Genomic DNA, 18,155 nt, shown 5'->3' with positions numbered 1-18,155 from the left:
ACTGAGCCACCCAGGCGCCCCCTCCCAGCTGTTCTTTCACATGGATATGAAGGATCAGTATGTGTATGATTGAGGACTCTCTATGTGTGATCTGATTTAATCTTCACAACTGTGGGGCAGACACGACAGACAGTGCTTTTACAGATCATGAAACTGAATCCCAGAATCATTTAATAACTTCCTCCAATTAAATCAACAAACAGGGGGTAAGGAGCTTACTCCAAACCAGGCCTAACTGCCTCTAAAGCTCGTGTTCCTGATCATGCCATTTTTTTCAATCTTTTATACAGATCCTTTTAAAAATCAGAGCTCATTTAAAAAAATAATAAATCAGAGCTCATGAGCAGTTATATCCCTATGCAGTCACTATGATTTCTTTAGGAAATACATCATTTTCTTCCTCATCTGCATCTTTTATAATAACACTACAAGAAGTCCTATTCTGTTTCCTCATGTCTTACACTACATTTCCATAAAGAATCTCTGACCAATGGACTTTATCTTTGCTGTACTTTTAAAATCTGTTTTCCTGAAGATCTACCTATTAGATCTGATGTGCAATGGGTTTGGGTCTTTGATTATTATAAACATTAAAACGACAAGGTCTCTTTTCTCCCAGGATTACCTTTCTGCATAAGCACATACAAAAAGCCAATTAAAAACACTATTAAGAAATGACGATAACTCCTGTAAAAAAGACTGAAGCTTCTTAGGCCCAAATTATAAGATTCCAGGGAAACTTTAACACACACACACACACACACACACACACACTCCATACAGTCACAACTGACCAGTCATCAATAAGAATATTGCACTTTAAAAGTGACCTCATGCTTTTAAATGTACTTAAATTAGGAAGCACCAATATTCAAAAGACAAAAAATTTCTGACCACAACTGAAACCAAAACACAACTAAAAAAAATAAACTAGACAAATGTAAAGTATAAGGAGAAACCTTTCTCTTTACTTACAAAACAAAACAAATCAATTAAAAAGAATAAAAAGACATGTCAAAGCATATTTGGAAATTTAGCTTTTACCTCTGCTTGGCTCCATTTATCACTGTTATAAAAGAAATTTTTTTGGTCAGTTTTACCACCTCAAAAAGTCTGATTTCCTGGTAGCAGATTTCACTGCTTAATTCTGATGCTGAGTGATGTCTTAGAGGAAAAAATAGTTACTGTAGACAAAACCTCCCAACAGAAGAACCATCCAGGGAACGGTGAACACATGGTACAGAATATAGTTACATGTTATATTTAAACAAAGTTTAAAGAAAGCACTAGAATGAGACTGTTTGCTCCCAGTGTCTCTTTTCTCACACAACAGAGGCCCACACACCAGGCAGTTCTGCCACATGTGGTAACCCCCAGTGGAATCCGGCAAAGCAAAGACCCTCGGTCCCACGTTCAGTAGGGGTGTTTGTTTTGGGAGATCTGTAATCTCCACTGTCAACACCTCCCTGGAATAAACAAAACAGCTTTGCTGAGGAAACAAAGACAGTGAAGGGACTTAAACAGGTAAACCAAAATAAAACTCTTGATCGAAAATGATAGCGCCGAGGGACAGCATCAAGTGACAGCTGCTCAAGTGGCAAAGGCACTGACCAGTTATTTTAGGTTCGCTAGGGTGTGCTCGATAGCTTTTTAAAGAATGCAATAGAGGTACTTACCAAATATTTCCCCTCCACTAGCATATTCTGTCACCAGATAAATCATCCGCTCTGTCTCCATAACCTGGTACAAAGGCAGGAAAGCAACAGACAGTGACACAAATGACAGGCTGATATCATAGGAAGAGAAACTAATGACTCCTCTTTTGTCATTTGAAATATTAATAACCATTGCTGCTTAAAGGAAATTTAAAATTTAAAACACCGGAGTGGGGAACAGGCATAAATGAAGAAATGGGGAAAACAGGCATTCGTCCTCGTTCTTTTAAGTAGGACATATTTACTGCTTGAGAGACCATCCTTTTGTTGTTCCTTGAGGCCTCTGCAATCTCGTAAGCTCCACAAAAGTGAGAAGCAAAGAAGCTGCCAAGAATCAGAAAGTTCACATTCAACATTGATCACTTCAAGTTCAAAAATGCCCCCCCTCACCCACAAAAGTCAATCAAAGCGAAAACAAAGCCTGGGAAAAACAAGGGGGAATTACATGTGGATATGTTTTTTTAATGGAAATAACAACTTTCCTCCTGTATCCACTTATTCAAAATTGGGAATAATAATGTAAATACTCAAAAGTTCAAGTAATCTACTCATTTGTATTTTGTTTTGGTCCCTATTTTGCCTTTCTTACTTAGTTGTAGTGTGTTGGCAGTCCTTTCTTTCTTCTTTACCTTTTACATTAAATATTTTTTAAAGTAATATATGAGCATCTATGCTCATGATAAACTTCTTAAATAGCTGCTACATTTTTTTAAAAAGGCCAAAGATTTCCTTCTTCCCAGCCCCCTCCATTTTATTCTCCCAAAGGAAACACTGTTAATAAGCTAATTTATTCTGTATCATTCTAGAGCAGTGTTGACCAATGGAAAAAAAATACAGGCCTCATATATAATTTTAACTTTTCTAATAGCCACATTAATAAGTAAAAAAAATGAAATGCAATTAACTCTAATATTTTATTTAGTCAGTGTACCCAAAATATTATCATCTCAAAAAAATTTAATCATAAACTACTTTGGTTTTCACATTAATGAAAAGTATTAAAATTAAAAATTCAGTTCCTCATTCACTCTAGCCACATTTTAATACTCAATAGCCATGTGTGGCCAGTGGCTATCATATTGGAGAAGAGAATTTTAGACTTTCACCATAAGTCACAGTTAATTATTTTGCTAAATTATTTCCGTTACTTGATCGTTGACATCTTTACACATCAATACCATATAACAGCATTATGTGTTATAACCACAGATCTTCTGAATGGTTTCATGGTATTCCATCTTATAAGTGCACAGTACTTTTCTAATCTATTAACTGTATCGTCCTTTTTTTCTCTTTAATTTTTAAGAACTCTCTATATTGGTGATATTAGCTCATTGTTTGTTACATGCATTGCCACCAGGCTCTTTCTGTATGTTGATTTACATAACAATAACAAACATAAGTGCTCTAAACATAAGCAGGTATTGAGAAAAAAAAAGAAAAGAAAAAAGTAAATGTCATACTTATATCTCTTTTGTACCCCTGGGTGTACAGACTTTTATTGACTGCAAATGTTCCTTTCCTGTTAAATTTTTCAGTAGCTCAAAGTCTTTCCTACACAGTTACCTGTATTTGGCTCCCTCTAGAAACTGACAGGACTGAAGTTTTGGCAAATGACCTGAAAACTACCTGGATACTATTTACAAAGACAACTTGACAGCCATTCACCTTGGCAGCCCGGAATCCCCCATTAACAATACTTGCTGCCAGAGAGCAAAATTAAAGCTTAAAAGAGGACATTGTTCAAAGTCAGGGCTGAAAGTATGAGAACTCCTGCCAGCTAATGAAATCTTGGGTAAGAAAGATCAACTTGGATAATTTAGTTATAAGGTTAAGACCGACAAGTTAACCTCTTGAGAAAAGTCAGCCTCATAAGCCCCACAACTATTTAGAGATGATTTATTTTAAAAAGTGAGGTCAAGAAGTTTCCTCAGTTGATCAGGATAGGAAGGAAGCAGAGGTTAGATAGACACCTCCGAGTTTGCAGACACAAGGCTTCAGGCAACACTAGGAAGCTTTCACGGGTCTGCTTCTGGGGCACGATGTAGGCGTGGTTCAACAGAACTGAGTCTGATAAATTTCAACAAGTTGGCTCCTGCTGATCTAATTCATTTCATGATGTGAGCAGCTGATGCCAGAAAAGAGCCCTAGAGCTGTAGCCTTAACCATACACACTAACATCACGATTTGCTTTCTTTTCCATAAAATTAACAACTATGAAAGCCTGCCCATTGAACCTCCACCCTCACACATGGTGCCATGCCTGGGCCAGTGACTGTTACTGCAGACTAACAGCAGCAGATGAACCTAGTGGGTGGCCACTTCCTGGACAAGTAGGTGATGGCTGTTCTAGTAGAAAGCAGTGAGCAGGGCTGGCCCTGGGCAGAGGCAGAGCTGTAGCTGCCTACACAGTGCAACCTGAGAAGCACCCCAAAGCCCCACCCCTCCCAAAATGTCTCTTCCACCAGCCTGCTAAGGCAAGGTCCTCTCTTCCTATCTGGCTTGAAATTCATCATTAGATTTACTGCTTTTGCAGTAAGGTAAGGGAATCGTTGTTGAGGATGGCAGGAAATGTGCACGATTCTTGGGAAGCTAAGAAAACCAGAATGGAAATCTCTTCCATTACACCAAATCAATCTTGAAGTGCTTATCAAATGCTACCTTAGGAAACAAAGTCTAGGGCCCTACTAGAAAAGAGGTGGGTTCTAACTGACAAAGGGGCCATACTTAAAATACCCTTTGCCATCCTTAAGTCATACCGGGATCACAGAAAGGAGTACTTAAGGAATGTTATAAAAAGATAATACTCTATTAACCTCTAGCTTTTCATCCCTAAAAATTCTCTGTTCCATTGGCTTTTCCATTCTGTTTTAGGATTCGGATCTACATAAATAAGTTCTTGACATCTTCTGAATAATACTTTGGCGTAATCCCCACACAGAATGATACCCATGTTTTTAAAGAACAAACTTAAAAGGCTTACGTGGGTAAGGCGGACTTTACTAGTAAAGAGCCAGATGAAACCTGAGTGCCGAGTGGGCAGGAAAACAGTAGGATAAACGTGTGAACACAGAAACCAAGAAATGCTGCAGATGTTCACCCAGACACCTTTTCTTCTATACACACAAGTGGCTATTCTGGGTTCTTCGCTCCCATAGGCTCTATCACAAAGGAGCCTACCTGGTACAGCCTGATGATATGGGGGTGGCAAAGCATTTTCATAATTTGAACTTCCCGGAAAATCTTCTTCAAGTTTTCTTCATCCAGCTGGGTCTTGTCTATGATCTTGATAGCAACCTGAGAACAGAGGAAGAAAATTTACTCTGATGCATGATTAAAAGCAGTTCACTACAGAAAATTAAATCCACTTTAAGACATTACATTCCACATAACGCAAATTACCAGCATTTTGTTTACAGAATGTCAATGAAGAAAATTATTTTACTCTTTTTAAAAAGTCATGAAATGGATTCCTAGCAAGTTGGTCTCAAAGGAACAGATTTCAAAAGCTAATGGGTCTTTCTGCCATTTCTTAAACTGCTCCAACGGTAAAACCCTAAGACAAACAAAATACTTCCTAACTCCACAGATGGGATCACAGTCTGGCAAATCATGCTTTGATGCAGACGATGGTACGCCGGGTCTCTTGCGAAGAGGAAATGCTTAAAGGACAAATACAGGATGAGTTATTAAGGTTTGACCAGAAATTCCGCTGGTGCATCCCACAGCTCACCAGGTGCTAACATAACTCAATAGTAGTAGTGGCGGGGTACAGCAGGGTAGTAGCAGAGTCACTATATACGGAACATTACTGGGCACCAAGCAGAATCCTTAATGCTTTCCAAGTACTAAACCACTGATACCTCACAATACTTTACATTACTGTTAACCTTATTTCACAAATAGAGAAACTGACACATAGAGATGAAGTAATTTACCCTAGATTAAGTCATTTACAGCTAGGATGCACCAGATCCAGGATTAAAGCCCAGGCTGGTTGGCTTCATCAAATTCTTAATGGTAATGTTCTAAAAATCTGAAGATCTTATTGTACTATATATACACTGCTTAGCAACAAACATCTATTTTGCCCATCATTGTTAAGCTATCCAGCAGCATATACATTTTTATTATTTTTTTAAGATTTTATTCATTCAAAAAAGAGAGATACAGTGAGAGAGGGAACAAAACCAGGGGGAGTGGGAGAGGGAGAAGCAGGCTTCCCGCTGAGCAGGGAGCCCAATGCGGGGCTCGATCCCAGAACCCTAGGATCGTGACCTGAGCCGAAGGCAGACACTTAACGAATGAGTCACCCAGGCGTCTGGCACATATATTTTAAAACAGAATGAAAGACGAAGAATTTTTTTTACTCTACCAAATCTAAACTTCTTCACTATTCTTAGTGATATACTCAAAATACTATGTTGCCCTGAAATAAATCTATATCTCTGTCTTAGTTGATCAGTAAATAATCAAAAAATATTAGTCTGATGAAGGACCAAGCAAAGCTAAATTCTAACCCCCTCCAATTCTTCCAATTCTATGATTCTAAACTCTGAGAGAGGGAAAGGGACCTTACTGAGAAAAATTTAAAAAAAACCAGGGGAGCAAAATACCAATAATCAAAATGCTCAGCCCAGAGCAATAAAGACTATATGGAACTACACAAGGTAGATGATTCCAATATAAGAATGACTAACGTAAAAGTAACTTTGAAGTTGGTTCAGGTATTAGAATGAGGACTGATGGAAGAAAGGCCCAAGGAGACAAATTTCAGCTCAATTCCAAGAGCGTCCAATCCCTGCCTAATGATGGAATGTGATAAGATGAGCTGAATGTAGTTTAAGCTACCAAGATTCAATCAGATACAGCCTTAACTTCAAGGAGCACACAATCTAGTAGGGGAGAGTCATACATGAAACACAACAATGCAGTGTTGGAAACAGAATCAACAAAGCTATAAGCAAGGTATGATGGTAGAACAGAGGATGGAGGGCGCCTGGGTGGCTTTGTGGATTAAGCCTCTGCCTTCCACTCAGGTCATGATCTTAGGGGCCTGGAATCGAGTCCCGCATCGTGCTCTCTGCTTGGCAGGGAGCCTGCTTTCTCCTCTCTCTCTCTGCCTACTTGTGATCTCTTGTCTGTCAATTAAATAAATAAAATCTTTAAAAAAAAAAAAAAAACAGAGGATAGAGTATGACCTTCACTGGGGGGAGAAGCAGACACAGGGAAAGACTTCACAAATAAAGCAGAACTTGAGAAAAGAAAGAACTGGGATAGGCTGAGAAGGGGTTAGGAAATTATATGAAGAGAAAGAGCAGAATCGTTAACAAATCACACCAGCTGTTCGATCTCCTAGAAGAAGTCTTCTATCATCCCACCCTGGACAAGGGGGACAGCTCAGTGGCAGGGCGTCTGAGTGCCTCCCATCAGCATTTCTACTTCTCCGTGTTACTGTGCCATATCACACACGGGACCTTAACTCCAGCAACTGGTCTGGCATCTGTACTTGGTTCTCCAAGAATAGCTCCCAAAACACAATGTCCTCTTACAGAATGTCCTCTTACAGAATAAATATCTGGGTTTCAATAGTAATTAATTATTAATAAATACCTACACATGAATAGCACATTATACTTGACAGATTGTTTGCATATACATAACAAGATTAGAAACTTGCAGCCTTAGCCCTGTCACAGAGCTCCCCAACTAGTGTGCTAGAAATGGGATACAGGTGTACCCAAGGCCATGGATAGGTAGCAATGGATCACCTCCAGCCTCAAGAAACCTCACTTGAGGGGCACCTGGGTGGCTCAGTGGGTTAACCCTCTGCCTTCAGCTTGGGTCATGATCTCAGGGTTCTGGGATCGAGTCCCGCATCAAGGCTCTCTGCTCAACGGGGAGCCTGCTTCCCTCTGCCCTCCCTGCCTACTTGTGATCTCTGTCAAATAAATAAATAAAATCTTAAAAAGAAAAAAAAAAGAAATCTCACTTGCTTACCATAGAGAAAATAATTATTTTCTGTGTGTGCCATGAGAATGGAAAGCAATACTAAGATCTGTTGATTGTCAATTGTCCAAGGGCCGGGCCTCAGTTCGCCTAACCTGCCTGTGCCTGCCAGTGGACGGCACAGAAACAGCACTGGGGTAGAGGGTGGCGGTGGTTAAAGAGGGCCTTCAACACATTTGACCGTATTTTTGTACTTTTTCACCCACAAGAGAGAACTGAGTCACACATTAACTGGGAGAGTCATAGGGCCTCCCGATTCACTCCTCCGATGAACTCCTTCTGAATTTCAAATGCGTTCTGAGGCAGTAAGATTTTCACAAAGGCAGAGAAAACCAAATCTAATCATCTATGAGAACACAGCTGGCTACAAGATCTTATATCCCACGTACCTAGAAACTATTTTTAATTTGATAGAGATAATGGTATAGTATGGATGTCGTTCTGCATTTCATAACAAGTGTATCTGTCTCCCCATAAAGAGACTATGGCCCCACATACTGAAATGCATTCTTATCTTTTCAGGGAAAACTGCATTAAGTATGATCTGTTCTTCAAAGGTGGATGCAGAGAGCTTTTAAACATCCAATCCCATCTTCTCCTCAGTGAGATTCAAGATACAACAAGACCTGGGCAAAGCTTGGCCTCGCACCTGAATATGGAGTCAAAAGGACGGAGGTTGGCATCCAGCTGCCTGGGTTCCAAGTCTCAGAACTGCCCTTTTCATGTATAATCTTGACCAAGCTATGTAATTTGTCTGTGGCTCCTTAGAAATGTGGGCAACAGAACCTGCTCTAAAGGCTGCTGGACGTAAGCTCACGGCTGAAGCCTGTTTTGCATACAATGCCTGGCATGTGGTGAACAGGCCTTCCGCGTTAATTACAGGGACTGCTTTGACCTGTTTGTTTGTTTTCTGGAATCGAGCCTTAAACCTTAGGCATTTGTTGGCAAAAATGAGATTTGCTTCACTAAACAACAGAATCCTGGCTCTCAGACACATCAGTTCCTAACTCAAGGGGCAAGCGGAGGGGGCCAAGAGGCGAAGCAGCTAACAATTTGTGGGCCGCATTCAGAACCAACTGGTGGCTTCGAGCTGCTGTGGGAAGAACATGGAAGGAATAAAGCTGGGGGAAAAACGCATTCCATTCGGGAGCGTCACACCAAGCCACAGGACCAAACCCACAGCAGGACCTGATCTTCAGGGCTGCGCCAGGGAGAGCACGCTCTGCTTCCCTTCATGGTGGGCCGGGGACCCCCTGCCCTCCCGACTCAGTACCAAAGCCAGAGAGGAGGACACACGTGTCACTGGGCACACGTGCCTGAGAGGACCACTGAATGGAAAAGACAACCTCCAAAAGCTTTGGCTCCTGTTTTAGCTGCAAACTAGAAGATGGAAGTTTTCCAGAAAATGGAAAAACACCAATGAAACCGAGAAACAGACCACGTCAGAGAGCAGGGAGTTGGCAAGCGAGTGTGATTATTCTGACACTACCTGAAGGGCTCGGTGATCGTGAATTTTCACTGCCACAGATCAGTGGCGGCTACACAATCAGGGTTTTGGCTGGAAGTACACACTCGCTGCTTGAAAAATGGAATGCATCCACAGCACACGGTAAATTGGTAGGTAAACGGAAGATAAACTCTCCAAGAATGTTGTTAAGATTCTGGTGTTGAGAATCTATGAATCACCTCCTTGTACCTCCATATGAAAAGCGTAACAAGTAAAAAAGGAAACTTCCAATATATTACCAAGGGACCATATATTTCTTAAAGTTTCTTGTTCTATATAGAATTCTTTTTCTCTTGCAAGAAGCAGGATATGAACTGACGCTAATATTAATTAAACACGGCACTGTATCCAAGATGTTGCTTACAGATATAGCTTGCCTAGAGACTTTGGGAATTTCTCTACCCAAGATATTTCCATTCGACGACCCCTTTTTTCACTGGCATGTGGCATGACAAAAAATTAAATTCAGATTGTGTCAAATTTAAAGTCACAGTTCTTTATTATTCATTCTAGAAGGGGGGAAAACAGCTATTTCCCCCTTTTAGTTCTCACTCCTAAACCACAGTTCCTTTAACTCTTACCTAATTTTTGCAAGCACAGTAATGTTCACAGGGAATGGAGTTGAAAAAACAGTGCTTTCTTCACAACAGGCAATAATTCACTTGCGTATCCTGACACCAAATTCACAGGCAAGATAAGGAGACAATAAAAACCAATAAGCCAAGGAAAGGTTCAGTATTAAGATCAAAACAAACCACCCTTCCCCCTCACCCATCAGGAAAAAAAGTGGGTTCTTTCATTCAGGGATATGCAATGGCAAATGGGACAGTTAAAGAAAGGAACCACTTAGGAAGAAAATGCAGACCACAAGTGCTAAAATTCCTCCAGAAAGAGACAGCACACTCCCCTAAACCAGTATGCAGGTGGACACACAATAATTTCACAAAATACAGTAAGCAGATTGAATGCTTTTTTTTTTTTTTTTTTTTTTTTTTTTTTTTTTTTGCAGATTGAATGCTTTTAAGAAGGGAAGAGAAAACATTATGGGTGTGGAGAAAAGTTTTTTTTTGTTTTTTTTTCCCCCCAATGTTCTCTGAAGCAGTTCTACTCATTGAAATGCCTTAAAATTTGGCAGATATCAAACTTTTTGCCATTGTGAATGGTTTCCAAAGGGGTTGTTTTTACCTTAGGTTCTGTAGCTAAATTTTTTTAAAAGATTTTACTTATTTATTTGAGAGAGAGAGAGAGAGTGCACAAGTAGGGGGAGCAGGAGGTAGAGGGAGAAGGAGAAGCAGGTTCCTGCCAAGCAAGGAGCCTGACTCAGGACTCCATCCCGGGACCCCAGATCACAACCTGAGCAACAGACGCTCAACCGAGCCACCCAGGTGCCTCGGTGTAGGTAAATTTTTATTATCTATTTCTTGATTTCTAGATCATTCTCAGCTCAGATCTAGTATCATTTCACAGTTGAGATATGTACTGTTCAATACGGAGCACAGTGGCCACATCTGACTACTGAGCACTGGAAATGTGGCCAGTGCAAACTCCTATGCTATGAATGCTAAATACAGACCAGATCTCAAAGCCTTAATATTAAAATGAGAATATAAAAGATCTCATTGATAAATTTTATATTGATTACATGAAGAAATATCATTTTAGAGATACTAGGCTAAATAAAATATATTACGAAAAACTAATTTCAATGAAAAGGCAACTTACAGAATTGGAGAAAATATGGTAGACCATGTATCTGATAAGGGGTTAATTATCCAAAATAACCAAGGAATTCAAATGACTCAACAAAAAAAACACAAATAACCCAATTTTAAAATGAACAAAGGACCTAAGTAGCATTTTCCAAAAGAAGACATACAAATGGCTAACACATGCCTGAAAAGGTACTCTACAACCCCAGTTATCAGGGAACTGCAAATCAAAACCACAAGATACCATCTCGTGCCTGTTAGGGTATCTATTCAAAGACAAGAGATAACAGATGTTGGCACAGATATGAGGAAAAGGGAAGCTCGTGCACTGTTGGTGGGAATGAAAACTGTACAGTCACTATGGAAAACAGTATGGAGGTTCCTTAAGATATTGAAAACAGAATTACCAGCTCCAGCAATCCCACTTCTGGGTGTATATCCAGAGGAAATGAAGTCACTATCTCAAAAAGGTACCTGCACTCCCATGTTCATCGCAGCATTATTCACAATAGCCAAGGTATGGAAACAACCTAAGTGTCTGCCAACAGACAAATGGATAAAGGAAATGTAGCTTATCTATCTATCTATCTATAGATACATATAACTACATTTTCTTTCTCCCCCCCGCCCAGGGCTGAATAATATTCAGTTGTGTGTATATATGTATCTGTGTGTGTGTGTGTGTGTGTGTGTATCTATCTATCTATAGATAGATAGATAAGCTACATTTTCTTTATCCATTTGTCTATCTATAGATAGATAGATAGATAGATATACACACATACACACACAGAGATACATATATACACACAACTGAATATTATTCAGCCCGGGGTGGGGGGGAGAAGGCTTTGTGATGACATGGGTGAACCTGGAGGGCACTGTGCCAAGTGAAATAAGTCTGAGAGAGGAAGACAACCACATTACCACATGGTATTACTTATATGGAATCTAAAAAAAAAAGTAAAGTCAAACTCATAGAAACAGAAAGTAGAAAAGTGAGCGCCAGGGGCTGGGGGACTGGCGAGCAACAGGGACAGGCTGGTAAAAGGGTACAAACTTTCAGTTAAAAGATGAATAAGGCCTGAGGATCTAATGTAAAACACGGTGACTATAGTTGATAACACTATTGTATAACTGAAATCTAAGAGGATAGAATTGAAATGTTCTCACCAAAAACAAACAAAACAACCAAACAAACCAAAAAGGCAAATATGTGAGGATGAACGTGTTAATTAACTCAATCAGGGGAGTCCTACACGATGTATAAGTATACAAAACAACACGTTGTGCTCTTTAATATCTTACAATTTTGTCAATTACACCTCAAGAAAGCTGAAAAAAAAACCACAACTAGTTTCACCACTTCTTTCTACTTTTGTAAATATGACTACTTGAAAAATTTTTTAAAATGATGTATGTGGTCCACATGGTGGACAATGCCAGTAAGCTGCCTGCTCCAATACGTACTACACGAAGATGACTTCTGAAATACTGGACTCAATGTTGAGAACTGCCAGTTACTGATCTCGAAGAAACTTGGCAGGTTGCAATGCACTCAATGCTCAAACACCGCCTTGGGAGAGAATCTTAAATTAGGTCTCAAAAGTTGCATTCCAAGAACTCAATTTAATTCCATTAAAAAATGTTTATTGAACAACTGATGGGCTTAAGGTGGTGCCCTTGTGCAGTCCGGTAGAAGCTAGTCTCGACAGGGTTCTGTGGAAGAATTAAGTTTTACTCTTTTTTTTTTTTTAAAGATTTTATTTATTTATTTATTTGACAGACAGGGATCAAGTAGGCAGAGAGGCAGGCAGAGAGAGGGGGAAGCAGGCTCCCTGATGAGCAGAGAGCCCGATGTGGGGCTCAATCCCAGGACCTTGAGATCATGACCTGAGCAGAAGGCGGAGGATTTAACCCACTGAGCCACCCAGGTGCCCCAAGTTTTACTCTCTTAAGATAGTAGGCTAAACCGGCAGGCACTAACTGGACATGATTAATGATGTCCCACATGGCCATGGTCAGGACGTAAACTGGCCAAATTCTTGGGATATCCTGTCTCCTGTGTTGCAACCAATCAAGGAGGACTCCATATTTGAGTCGGTAACAAATAGCCAAATCAAGTTTTAAGGGACAAAGCTAAGACAGATATTCAGGAAGAACTGACTATCCTATCCATTTTACATATCAATCACAATTCCCCTTCTAGAACAATATGCAACTGTGAAGCCTAGGGATTGACTGAGATGTTGGGATTCCAGCCAACAGGAGAACGCAACATGACCACCAAAAGTGAGAGTAAATCAGGTTTCAAAGGAAACCGTTCATAATATCTAGTGGGACTTAAGGTCACTTACTTTTCTCTACTGCTCTGCTTTGGCTGTACTAAACAGTAAAAGTGAAATTGTTCTTGTATTTACGTCTGGAGGATAGAGACTCGGGAGCTTCCTGAAGTGAGAAAAGGGACCAAGAACCATACATACGTTATTCTTGGAAGAATTCCTAAGGTGGAACATGGTCAGATTGTGCATAATTAATCAAAGGAAATTTTCTGGTGATTACTTGGAATTCAAGGGAGAGAAGGGAAATTTTTCAGACAAAAAGAAAATGATTTCTCAGTTCCAGTAATTCCCATCTAGTTAACATTTACCCTCTCAGAAAGCAGAAGTCCTAGGAGTATCTCTAACATAACGGGCAACTCTCTCAGCCACACCGACATTACTACCACTGCTGTCATTTAAACACTGACACAGTGCCGGCAACACTTTGTGTGCTTTCCACAACGTTGAAATCAACTCCTGCCTTTAAGTTTCCCACTGAAATGAACTAAGTGAACAAGGAGTGGAGAAGAGGATGGAGCTGACCATAACAATGAAGAATTACTTACAAAAAGCAGTGCCTGACCCATTTCTAGGTATCTATTTCCAGTTGATCATGACTTGGAAGCTGAAGAGGGAGAATGAGAATTGGACCGATGGCTTAATTCCAAGGTTAGGGACCTATTTAAAAGAATACCCTGAAGCCCTCAAACAAAGGACAGAAGGGAAAGAGCAGGAAAGAGGCAGTGGGACTGAAGAATGCAGAGCAGAGAGGAGACTTTGAACACTGAGGGACCGCAGGAAGGCATTGGAGAGGAGAAGAAAAGGATTAAGAAGGAAGCTCCAAAGGTTCAAACTGGCCACCAAAGAACAGTATCCCAAAGAAAAGGGTATTATGAAAAAATAGTAATTATCACAGCAATGTTCTGAAGTAAAAGAAAAACAAGGAGCAGCAGTTAGTCCAAGGCAAAATTTAAAGTTATGGTAGAAAATGAAGCTATGAAGAATGGCAGTTGAGTCCCAGAGAAGAGAGATTAGACATGTGGGTGAAACTTGGCAATGACCTCAACTGTGAGGTTAGACGGAGGCAGAAAGCTGAATGAATTTCAAGATGAATTTTCTTAATGAAGTACTCTGTCCTGGAGTGCCAGCTCATGGGTAAAAATAACACACACTCACAGAAGAAGTGCACTCTTCCCAAGGACGGCATTTGTCAAGGAACCTGTGTCCCGTTAAGCACATTTCGCTGTAATACCTAGAACACTCAAGCTTTTTAAAGCACCAGCTGGAAAGAATGCTGAACTCAAGTGGCCCGCATAACTTTCTTATACTTCCCCGATGGAGATTTATGACACTGAGCATGGTGCTAACCTTACAATGGTAGTGTTGTTCCTGGTGAACAGAGTCAGCAACAGTTCATATTTTAAGTTGTTTTAAATTATATTAATATGCCCCCAAGGCCTAATAAGACAGCCTGCAGTAGCAAAAAGTTGAGAGAACCAAGGGAACACAATAACAGCTGAAAAACTACCCTAAATTCCTCATCTTTTACATTTCCCAGCTCTTTGGTAATGAAAACAAAGGGAAAACTGGAAGCGATCTCCATTACCAGGGAGCACCTTATCCTCCCTATTTCTGAGACCTGCTTGTCACACATGCTCACGTGCCCTACTGCGAGCTGTCACAATGTATGTCTGTGTCGGACCAGGCTATCTAGTCTGAATGCTGATGCTGGGCTGTCTTCCCTGAATTAAAGACCCAGTTTCCCTGTGCCTGTTAAAAACATGGCACCAAGGGGCGCCTGGGTGGCTCAGTGGGTTGAGCCGCTGCCTTCGGCTCGGGTCATGATCTCAGGGTCCTGGGATCGAGTCCCGCATGGGGCTCTCTGCTCAGCGGGGAGCCTGCTTCCTCCTCTCTCCTCTGCCTGCCTCTCTGCCTACTTGTGATCTCTCTCTGTCAAATGGATGGATAAAAAAAAAATCTAAAAAAAAAAAAAAAAAAAAAAAAAAAAAAAAAAAAAAAAAAAAAAAAAAACATGGCACCAAGTACCTTCTGATGGGGATTCTTAATCACAGCTGCACACCATTAGAGCTGGCAAAAAAAAAAAAAAACTCCTCTGGGATTCCACCAAAATGAGACTATTTGGGGTGGTGGTTTTTAGCATTTATTCTGGCTTCATGAGTTCCCTATAGTTAATGGTCATCACATTTGCAAATCAAACATTTTATATTTCCATGGTTAATGTTTGTGTTTGATGGGCTGAAGAGTGAAGTTTAAGTAAATTAAATCACTCCTCTGGAAAGTCTAATGGTAAACAATTAATTAATTCTCAAATTTCTGGTATTTATTCTAAAGGCAGGAAGAACACTATTGATAATCCTGCCATAAAAAATATGAAAAACTGCTCTATTAAAATGTAATTCATTATCATATGATTTATTATTGTATATATCTATATGTTAACAGTTTGTACCACATTGAATGTAAAAACACAATTATATGAAGTATGTACTTAATATAACAGACTTCACATTTAGTAAACTTGTTTGTCCTTTCCTGTAGCAAGATTAAATGCATCCTAAATTCTGACCTTCTATGACAGTCCTAAACTGACATTACAGGGCAAGTCTAGAATTTTGATAACCTTTTAAAGTATCATCAAGGATTTTAAGTTATCATATGGTGCACTGACTGACTAAAATGTTGAATACAGTTAATACCAGTGAGGGGCTTTTTTAGTCATTAAAAGTATCCATAATTTAAGCAAAAACCAACCCATTACACTGTCTTTTGGGCCCTCTTCTGATCTTGACAAGACTGTTTTTAAGCAAGTTGATATGACCCATAACTCACTACCAAAGGGACCCCCAAAATCTCCAGACATCAGAAAGTTTCATTTAAAGTAGACATATTTGCATAAATATCTTCTCAAAAAACAACAGATTATGAGGAAAACCATCCAGAAACTCAAAGGAATGAGACCGAGGAGATGAGCGAATGAAGAGAGAATGCAGAGAACTGCAGGGAAATGAAACATTCGTTGATAATAACCTCATACTAAAAATCATTCTCTCTCCATGTTTAGAAGTCCTTTTGAATTTTCCTGAGGTCTTTGGGTCACAGATTTCTACAGAGAACACAATGACATCTTTGAAACAAAGTCAAACAAAACCCTGCCAATAAATCAAATGTACTTTTCTGAGTAGAAGATGGCACAGGATAAAGAGTTCAGGGAAGGAGAGACATCAGAACTAACATCCACAGTATCGGGATATTTTCCCTTCTAAACAGAGTCTTGCTAATACAACAGAAACCATAATATGAAAGAAAGAAGAGAGAGAGAGAGAGGAAAGAGGGAACAGGAAAAGGAACGGAGAGGAGAGGAGGGAGGGAGGGAGGGAGGAAGGAGCTACTCTGGCTAACTTTGGGCAAAAGGTTTAGAAACAGACAAACATATTAGAACCCTCAGGCTCTGGAGAACAATTTGGAAATCACTGGGATGGCCAAAGAGCACTGGACCAAGAGCTGGGATCTAGGACTCCATTCCCAACCCCATCACTAAAATACATTTGTGGCAAACCTTGGGCAAGTGTCACCAGCTCTGCAGTCCTCCACATTCTGATCTATTACATAAATGTGTGCCTGTATGTACTTGAAAGCAGGGTTATCAAGACAAAAGCTTCTCACTGAGCCAATTCCTAAAGAAAACTCCCAAAGATATTGGTTTTGTTTAATTTTTTTTTTAAGTTCTAAGTATCATTCACATAAAGTAAAACAGAATCACTAGTTAGATAACTCTCAGTCTTGAACAATTAAAATAGTCAAGCCACCAGGGCGCCTGGGTGGCTCAATCATTAAGCATCTGTCTTTGGCTCAGGTCATGATCCCAGAGTCCTGGGATGAGCCCCGCATCTGGCTTTGCACAGCGAGAAGCCTGCTTCTCCCTCTCCCACACCCCCTGCTTGTGTTCCCTCTCTCGCTGTGTCTCTCTGGCAAATAAATAAATAAAATATTTCAAAAAAAAAAAAGTCAAGCCACCTACTTTTATAGTGCTATATAATGTAGGACCATATGCTAAGCAAAAAAACTGCATTTACCACAGCCAAGAGAGCCTCAGGGAATTTGCTCCTAAGTATTACGCTTCTCACTTAAATTAAGCAGCAATTACATTAAACTAAAGCATAACACCACTGTTTACCTAGGGAAACCCTGGCCTGTGCTGCTAATATTTTCACTATTGGTAAAGCCAAAGTCTCCTACTACTGATACTAATAACATTAAATAATCAAGTATATTGATATCAATCTCCCTCCCGCTTAGAGAAACCATGGTAGACTAAATTAAATGGAATGTGATACTAGCCACAAATAAGCCAAACTAATTAACCCATAAAATACAACTTAAATGAGAAGACACTAACACTGAAACCAAAAAGCCAAGTCTAAGGTCTTGGATACGCTATCCAAACTTGATGAAACTGTAACTATAGTAAGAGTCTTAGAAATGAAAAAACCGAGTGTTTAGTTCAGTTTGTTTCACATTTTTGCGTTTTAGACAATTCCAATATATTAAACATCAATGTAGTAATAGCTAAAATATACTGAGCACTCACTGTGTGCCATGGTAATATTGCTTTTTTTTCCTTTTTACTATGGCACCCTTCCAATATAGACAAAAGTAGACAGAGTATCATAAGTAGCCATTATTAGCTTCAACAATTATTAACTCATCAGCAATTCTGCTCATCCACACCTCCATCAAGTTCATCCAAAATCCCAATCACCATGTTTCATCGGGAAATATTTCAATTATTTCTTTAAAGAATTCACATTCCTCTTTAAAAACATAACCATGGAAGAAGCATTATCGCGCTGGAAAAAATGAACAATAATTACAG

The 18,155-nt window shown here is 39.8% G+C and overlaps 1 protein-coding gene across 7 annotated transcripts in view; it reads right to left on the bottom strand.

Moving 5' to 3' along the window:
• SIK3 (SIK family kinase 3) overlaps window positions 1-18,155 on the bottom strand; it is a 245,714-nt gene that overhangs the window by 113,359 nt on the left and 114,200 nt on the right. For all 7 annotated transcript variants that reach the window (XM_045080504.1, XM_013054888.2, XM_013054890.2 and 4 more), the window contains exons 2-3: window positions 4,896-5,012; window positions 1,677-1,740 (exon numbers count right to left, since the gene is read on the bottom strand). In XM_045080504.1, coding sequence (XP_044936439.1) covers window positions 1,677-1,740; window positions 4,896-5,012 — 181 coding nt within the window. The remainder of the gene's footprint in view (window positions 1-1,676; window positions 1,741-4,895; window positions 5,013-18,155) is intronic.

This window comes from Mustela putorius, unplaced genomic scaffold (genome assembly GCF_011764305.1).
Source record: "Mustela putorius furo isolate JIRA1106 unplaced genomic scaffold, ASM1176430v1.1 tig00000460_pilon_pilon_pilon, whole genome shotgun sequence".
NCBI classification, from domain to species: Eukaryota; Metazoa; Chordata; class Mammalia; order Carnivora; family Mustelidae; genus Mustela; species Mustela putorius.
The sequence above is the reverse complement of the archived record's forward strand: the minus strand, read 5'-3'. Positions and strand labels throughout refer to the sequence as shown.